Genomic DNA, 8,846 nt, shown 5'->3' with positions numbered 1-8,846 from the left:
AGGGACATATTTTGAAATGAAACCAAATGTCTTCTATGCAGCATACGCTATATTCATAGGTCAAACTAAAATCGGTCTCATACACTCGAAGAAGTCAGCCTAACCTTCTTTGCACGCTTGGGAATGGAATGTGTAAGCCAAGGGTCGTATACTTGGAAATAAAGAAAAAAAAACGCCTGTATACAAGTCTGTGTTTTACGCTGAATTGTTTTTCAAGTTTGCTAAACATTTCCGTATTCCTAATTTTCCGAGCAATTTATAAGCATGATGATGGTATTTATTACAAAATAGAACAATTTCTTCAAGCCATCGTTTTGCATAGGACATATATACAGATAGAGGTTTCAATTAATGTAGAAATATTAATTTCTTTCTTGCCATACAAATAATTCGCATCAATGCGTAAATTACCATTTTGGATTAATGAGACGTTTTTGGGTAGATTTTTTTTAACGTGTGTATATATTTACATCTACAGTGTTGTAGGAATATATAGTGAAAGCGCAGGATTATATATATTGAAAGGAATTTGGTACGAGACATATTTATTGCAAGCACCCGATTTTTTTAAGTCACAAATAAAAAACAAAACGTAAAAAATGACTATATACAGAATAGTGTAACTTGCTGTATACCCTCGCGTGGCCGGAAAACGACAGTCGTTATATCACGAGTGTTCAGGCACCTCATCCCAGTTTACCAGCCACGTATGTCGGTAATTATAAAACTAAGAATGATTTAAAAGTTTTAAACCAGGTAAGTGAGCAGCTTTTCCCGCGTAAACGTTCTGCATATTGGACACCGCTCTATATTGACACTGCAGCCTTGACACACGCTGAGATGACCGCACGGTAAAAGTACAATACATGCATTAGCGTTCCTGCAAACTTTGCAGATTTTTGATTCTTCAATTGCGCGAATTTCTTCTGCACGACTGAGGGTAGCGGTTGAACTGTATTGGTAACTTGTAGTTTGTTCGTTTGAACCTCGTGCCTGATCATGGTCATCGTTCGGTAGATTCGAAATTATATCTATAAGTTCGTCCATATTCTCACATGTCTTGTCACTTACTTCGAACGACCTATATATAATAATCTCATTAGGATTTAGAATACACATTATGTTTACGCAAACTTTTTCCCACTTTTTCATAATTTGCTGTATATAAAACAACTCAAACTAAGTTAATTTACACTGCACTATGGGGTTTTGCAGCAACTCTATTATTTGGCACACTTATAGTTTTTACCCGGAACGTGTTTTAAATACTGTCGTTTTGCTGCTAATTCCTTTCCCTTCGCTGTTTTAGTTATCCGAAATGGTATATTTAGTGCGGTGGGAGAAGACGGGACACCTTTAGCCATAATTTCCAAACATCCTGATCGTGGACAATTAACAACGGTCTATAGTAGTTGTAAGGAAACGGTAGTACAATTTATTGAGTGTTCTTTGTTTACTACAAAACAGAACGAGAAAACAGAATAAAGGGGCGTCCCAAGTTCCCCCAACCCACTGTATTATATTCTCACAACAAATAATACTCAAACACCCACTTGGTAAAAGCTGAACGAATCTGATTATTTGAAAATCCTAATTGTCTTGCTTGGTTCACGAGCGGTGAAGCAATCATCTCACGGTCGATCTTCGCTTTCCGTCGCCGTGTCTCTTCTCTTGGGTCAATTATTTGCGGCGACTGATGGTACAATAAACCGCCACCAGGGGTTTGGTGACTGAAAAATACAAAGTTGAAGGTATTTCTAGTTGGTTGTGGTTGAATGTAAAACGAAAACTTGTATTTTGAATTATTTTGTACGATATTTTTTGTCGTTAAAGCAGCAAATCAGAGACCACCAATGTTTTATTCACAGCATTCTATACCAATATACACCGATTGCAAAAATTGTGTTCCATTTTTATACAATTAGCAAAACAAGTTATTCAAAACATGAGGATATTATAAAATTATTTAGAAACGTTTAAAATTATAATTGTTTCCTTTTTATTGTTTGGAAATGATATAACTTTGATATAACTTTTCTTTTTATTGTTTGAAAATAATATATGTTTGAAAATAACTTTTTTTTTCTAATTTGTAAAACCCGTCACCAGAGTTATTTAATTTTTACCAAGTGTTCTAAAACTACTTTGTTGCCTACATGAATTACCTGGGTCCCGAGACTACGGATGGCAGATTTCGAAGTGGCAAGTCTGGACGCCTCAAGTTCGGAAACTGCATACAAACATTATGAACATATTCAGGTCCTCTTTGCTGAAGGACGTATTCACACCTGGGGGAAGCAAGGATAAAATTTAACTGTAATCTAAATTAAACAGAAATCTTGTAATTAAACAGAAAATATTTGAAAATACTTTAAAACTATATAGTATAGGGTGGGGGAAGATGGAACGCCTTTTTATTTTTTTAGTTCCTTTTGGTTGTAAAAAAAACGTTAAAAAAGCTATAAAATCGTAAATCCATGACTCCCATACCTCGTTCATGACATTTGGATATTATGTACTAAAGGTAGGTCGATCTCCCCCCACCCTACTCGATATAAGCGTTTAAGTGTATACAGTGGAATCTTTATTTCGTTTGGACATAGAATTTTCCGTTTAAATATGGTAAATCTATCGAAATATATGGGCATATCACATCAGTACACTTCAATATGCTATGGACGTACAGTTTTTTTTATTTCTGCTGTTAGCGCAACATACAAAAAAAAAAACGATCCGTTAAATATAAATAAGTGCTCTTACGTTGGAAACCACTTTGCGTGTTCGAACCATGGGTCATCGTTAGGAAGCCAATTCTGAAGACCACCGTTGCAATACCAGCATTTCACTCGGTCCGTTTGTCCTGTTAAATAAAATATTTTATTTTTGTTACAACATGAATAAAGTTAACTTTTCTTTATCTTCGCGTAGCCACAAAACGACAGTCGTTATAACACGGATGTTCTGTTTTATACACATCGTGATAGCAAAAGAGTTTTAGCAATATAAGGGTGGGGAAGATGGGACACCATCGCATTGTATTTTCTTGCCCCATTTGGTAGTAAACAAAGAACATTCAAAGAATTATAAAACTGTATTCTTACGTATCCCATAGACCGTTGTTAAATGTTTAAAGCACGATCAGGATATTTAGATAACATGGTGCTAAAGGTGTCTCGTCTTCCCCCCACCCTACTATATTGTCTTTAAATGTCTTAGGACCCAGCACACGCACACAACGGTAGATGTGGTATCATCACTTACCTATGTAAAATAAACCAGCAGCCGCCATCCGTTCAGGGGAAGCGGTAATATTGTTTGAGGACCACACATTCATTTGATCCCGAAATGTCTGAATTCGACTCGCTTCTCTTCGCATGTGTGGATTAATAGGTTCATGACACGGGAAAACTTGCTCCAAGGCCGACACACTGTTATGTTGTACATTTATGGAAACGCTTTGGTTACTGGTAGTTGATGAAACTCGGGTCATTGCTGCTGGTTGTGCTGTTCCAGCAGGTGGATGTTGTATTGATATGTTCATGTGAACAGATGGAGCGCAAGAGGCAGCAGATGTAGAAGTCCGATAAACTGTAGAAATATAAAAAAACGATGACATTTGCATTTGTTTGGAAATTCTTTATTAAAACAACAGTTTTGGTTTGTTTGCTACTTATATTGTTTCTAATACTTTTTTTTTCAATTCAGCAAGAAAAAACCAACTTTTTTACGCTGTTTATTCCAATTAAAATCATTGTCATAAGAAACTTACACGGTATGTTATCAGGGTCGCCACCACGCGGCATCAAACAGTTATGTTTGTGCCATCCTGGATTACTTAGGTCTTCGTTTCCTCTGAGTTGCTCAACGTTTTGTCCACAGCTGAATAAATAAATTACTTTATTTTGTCTCCTCGGTCACGGTAATAAATTTTGGAAAAGTATACAAAAGCAAAAAGACGGGAAGTATGACAGAACAGTCGTTCCAACACGCCTTTATGGATTGTGTAAACTAAAAAAAATAATATTGTCATGTTATATTTCTCAAAACAAGTAATGGTACTGTTTTAAATTAAAAATTTTACTAATTCGGTTTTCAAATTTAAAAAACACTTTTTAAATAAGAAATGTTATATTGCTTAAAACAGTGGAAGTACAAAACTTATTAAACTAACGGCGTGACTGTTACATAACAAAGGCCCGATTGCTCCACCAAAGTTACTGCAGTATCATGATAACATCCAAAATAAATTATGTAGTTATATACCAGTAATAATTCCAATCGCAAGTTGTAAGCGTTGCACGAACTAACCTGAAACATTTCACCCTGTCTCTAAACCCTGTGTAGAAGAATCCATTTCTGGAACCCAGTCGAGAAAACTGGCCGTTAAACCTCGATGCACTAAACGTCGACAAACGATACGATTCACTGCGAACATCACCTGTGATTCAATAAATGTAAATCAGATCAGCGAGAGAGAAGCGCGAACGTAATACAAACAAGAGATCACAGATCTAATGAATGAACACGTTTTAAACTAATTGGCATAAGATAGTAGAGTCGGGGAAGATGGGACACCTTAAACAATTAAAAACGGTCTGTGGAAGTCGTTAAGATACGGTTTTATAATTCATTAAATGTTCTTTGTTTACTACCAAATGAAAAGAGAAAACAAAATGAAAAGGTGTCCCATCTACCCCCACCCTGCTATATTAGTTAACCCTTTTACTACACTGTCAACTGGGCTCGATCAAAAACAAATCTGAAGTAACCAACAAAACGGGTTTTAGTCGCCATTGGTGACTGTAGAGCAGTATAGGCAGAATGTATTTATACATGTATTATAACCAATGAAACTTATGACGTATGAGGATTAAGTGATTGGTAAAGAATATGTGTAAATACGCTTTGTACAACTCCTGTACCATGTGTTTATTGTAAACTTACACTAGTTAACGTTGTCGTCGCTTAAAAACGTTTGTTTTCGTGAATTTTGACAAACCGTAATCACGCAGTAATTAGGTAATGTTAGAAGTTAATATTAATCATATGATGTTGAATTAAAAATAATGTTTCAATTACGATTAATGATAATACGGTATAAGAGTAGTGCATTTAATGCGCCCCCGTTTAAATGGTAATAGTTTGATTCAGTCGTGAATCGTTGTGTAGATACAACACGCTTGCCGTCGTTTCCCGCCAAACTCCAGACGGTGTTTCCGCTATGTAAAGTGCATGAGGAAAGTAATCGTGAATTAATCGCTCATCGTGCGGTCTTAAATCTAAAAATTCAGTCTAAAAATTATAAATATATATTACGATTTGATTTCAATCAAGAGATTAAAGAAAAAATGCTAGAATTAAGAATTAGGATAAGTGCGGAAAATAATCACCCTATTAGCAACAACAACAACAACAACAACAACAACAACAAAGCCAAGAACAACTGTTCGACGAAAAAGGATCTATATGACCACTAACGTGTTCAATTAAAGCATACGATACGGTGTCTCATTAACGGTAAAGGTATTGTAAGTATATATCTTATATATCAGTACATGGTCTATCATGGTCGGTATGACCCGCATGAATAAATGTAACTTGCTTTATCCTCGCGTTGCGGGGCAACAGCAGTCGTTATAACACGGGTATTCTGTTTCATATAGTAGAATGGGGGGAGATGGGACACCTTTAACTCATAAAATCCAAATAGTCTGTTTGTGTTTTAAACAATTAACAACGGTCTGTCGAAGTCGTGAAGATATGGTTTTATAATTCAATGAATTTTCTTTGTTTACTACCAAATGAAAAGAGAAAACCAAACGAAAAGGTGTCCCATCTTCCCCCACCCTACTATATACGTTACGAATTAATCCGCTCACCACGGTGCCAAGGCGCGGGTGGTTTAAAAGCAAGTGATTTAAAAGTTACAACACAACGTCACACAGTTGATTTAACTGCAACATATATTGGGGTAAAGAAATGTGTGACACCTTTAGCACATAATATCCAAATATCCCGAAAGTGTTTTAAGCAAATAACAACGGCCTATACGGAAATCGTGAGGATACGGTTTAAAAATTCTTTGAATGTTCTATGTTTACAACGAAATGGGAAAATACAATGATAAGGTGGCCCTTATTTCCCCTTCTTACTATATGTCATGTATAGTCCAATAACAGCTTACATACCTGGGTTAATATAAGTTGACCTCTGACCAGGTGGATCATTAGCAGGGTTGACCAGCATCTGATTATAGATTCTTTAAATAACTTTTATTGTTCTGGTCCTATATATACAACTCACAGCAGTTCTGGCCTCGACTGGATAAAACAGATAATTATATTAAAATTTGATTCCAACAGACATAGGCTGAAGTTGCGACAAAAGCAGAAACCACATTGTGCAATATCGAGAGAAGATAGTAACTGCCATGTGCTTCTTTCACAATATGTCGGTTAAACTTCTTTCACAATTATACAGTGTTTATTTTTTTACTATAAACTGACCTTATACTGTACTGTGACCAACGCCAAAGCCTCATATTTTCAATTTGTAGCTTCACTACTGTACTGTGCCTACTTTTAAACTACGTACGTACCATCACCGCACGAGAAAGTCCGCAGCGTAACCTGGGGAATCCCCTGAAATCTTACCGTTTTCATTACCGGGTGTTTTGTATCTGTGCGGCACATAAGATTGCGTCATTAGTTAAATGTTGTTTATGGTAAAAAAAATCGTTTCTCTTAAAGATTGTAATTTCTCATACAGTACACAATATGCAATTAAGCTACAAAATAACATCAACCATACCATTTAATGTACAAGTATATTTTTAACATTTTTAAGTGCGTGATGGATATAGTAGGGTGGGGAAAAATGAGACACCTTTCATTTTTTTCTCATCCCATTTAATAGTAAAAAAAACAAAGAATTATATAACCATATATCCATACGACTACCATAGACCATTGTTAATTGTTTAAAACACGATCAGGATATTTAGATATTTTGTGCTAAAGGTGTTCCATCGTCCCCAATACCAATATATAATGGATATATAGTACTGTTGGAGATGGGATACTGTTAGCACCTAAAATTCACATTTCCCGATCGTGTTTTACCAATTTCTAGCGCTATTTTGGGGTCGCAGGGCAACAAACAAGAAACAGGGAAGTGACGTATATACTAGAACAGTTTAGATTTCTCCCTTGCATGGGTTTCGGTTGTGTGATAGCCTACAACGGTCGGTTACATCAATAAAGTAGGCTATATAGAGCGATATTAACAACTCAAAATGTCACGAAAGGTAATACCACCTTTGTTAAAATATTTGTGAATGAAACACGCGCGTCATAGCAATTACAACATTTCATGGCGTCATATCGGTGGAGTACCATCTGTAAATTGTCAGAGAGTAAATGACTCCCACATAAACATTTAAAATGATCACTTCGTTCTGATTTCTAATGCTCAAAGTATTTTTTAAATACTCGTGAGGTTTGCAATGTTGGTATTGTTGTAACATTACCTCGCTCTCATGAAAAATACCAAAACGTATAAACAGTATAGCGTAATTTAGTATTAGTACCAGAAACCGTAGAGTACGGCAACAACGTGTGTAATATTTCACTCCCATCTTTATATAGCGAACACCGGATTGTGACATACCTTATACACATTTCGTCATGTCGAGCAAACATGAAATGTACAACAAACTAAACCATGTGGACCAAACGAAATTATTTGTTCCGGGACAACAGGTCGCCGCATTAATCCTTTCTACCAGCAGGTACGATAACATGCCGTGTATATACACCATAATAATAATAATGGCCGTCGGTCGGATACATGTGACCTTTAAACTATGAGTATTCTGTTACAGATACAATTAGTTAAAGAAAAGATAGAATAAACAAAGAAAATAAAAAATGAACAATTTAAAAGGGGCATACCAACGAAACCCTAAGAGGGATGCTCAAATATGATCTAAATGTACCACTATAGTTTCCAAAATAACAGAAAATTGAGGTTTCGTGGCTATACTCTTACGCTTCAAAACGTATAACCCGTGAGGTTTCTAGGTGGGCAACTATACGTCAAAACAATTGAACATCATTTATAGCGAGCCAGAAATGACGTAAAACCCAAGCGAAACGGTCATATATAATAACCGTTGCGTTACCACCGCGAAAACCCGGTAGTATACGATGAATAGACTACATATACACGTTTTGCATGGTAAAAATTTAATGCGAATAACGATCCGCATTAACTCGTCATATGATAACTCGCTAACCGCGTTATTTTGCATGGTCATTGGTTTATGCTCGTATCAACATTGAGTTAGCCTATTTTAGCATAATATTGTTAAATCTAGTTTATAAAATAAGTTATGATACCTTATGGTCAGAGTGTTTATATACGGCTCTGAACTGAAAACTGTAAAAATAATACCCGAAAAAGATTAATCTCTTAAAAGTGAAACTGTACTTCCACAATAATTTTCTTTACTCGCATAATGCGAGTAACAACCAACCTCCTACAGCAGATGACACGCTTATGACGTTATGCGTGTTAACTTTGTTTTTGTGTGTAAATATGCGAGTACTTACGCGCATAAAAGTGACCATGCAAAAAGGGTAATAGTGTCCGTATAAACTTTAGCACTGTAGTTATGGGGTCTCCGGTAAATTACAGTCGGGATTGCCTAGGTTACCGCAATATATAGAGATTATGAAACTTTTTCACTTAATTTCCACACTTTGGCCCGCTATTAATACGAATGTTCAAGTGTTTTAACTCAGAGTAACCCGCGACACCTAAACTGTCTAGATTGTTAGCGTTAA

General features: G+C 35.9%; 1 protein-coding gene across 2 annotated transcripts; it reads right to left on the bottom strand.

The window, feature by feature from the left end:
* Window positions 1-261: 261 nt before the first annotated feature.
* LOC100178464 (baculoviral IAP repeat-containing protein 7) lies at window positions 262-6,547 on the bottom strand. 2 transcript variants are annotated; one of them, XM_002122712.4, is made up of 9 exons: window positions 6,507-6,547; window positions 6,189-6,320; window positions 4,309-4,438; window positions 3,770-3,879; window positions 3,262-3,588; window positions 2,761-2,860; window positions 2,166-2,288; window positions 1,554-1,730; window positions 262-1,081 (listed from the first exon to the last, which is right to left on the bottom strand). In XM_002122712.4, the coding sequence occupies exons 2-9, from the start codon at window positions 6,244-6,246 to the stop codon at window positions 748-750; spliced, it is 1,359 nt and encodes a 452-aa protein (XP_002122748.1). In that variant the 5' UTR covers window positions 6,247-6,320; window positions 6,507-6,547; the 3' UTR covers window positions 262-747. The 2 variants fall into 2 exon arrangements, with proteins under 2 accessions (XP_002122748.1, XP_026689708.1); XM_026833907.1 differs by lacking the exon at window positions 6,507-6,547 and having other exon boundaries at window positions 6,189-6,246; window positions 6,304-6,463.
* Between the last annotated feature and the right edge of the window lie 2,299 nt (window positions 6,548-8,846).

Source organism: Ciona intestinalis, chromosome 3, assembly GCF_000224145.3.
Source record: "Ciona intestinalis chromosome 3, KH, whole genome shotgun sequence".
In the NCBI taxonomy this organism is placed as follows: domain Eukaryota; kingdom Metazoa; phylum Chordata; class Ascidiacea; order Phlebobranchia; family Cionidae; genus Ciona; species Ciona intestinalis.
This window is presented reverse-complemented; position numbering and strand designations above follow the sequence as displayed.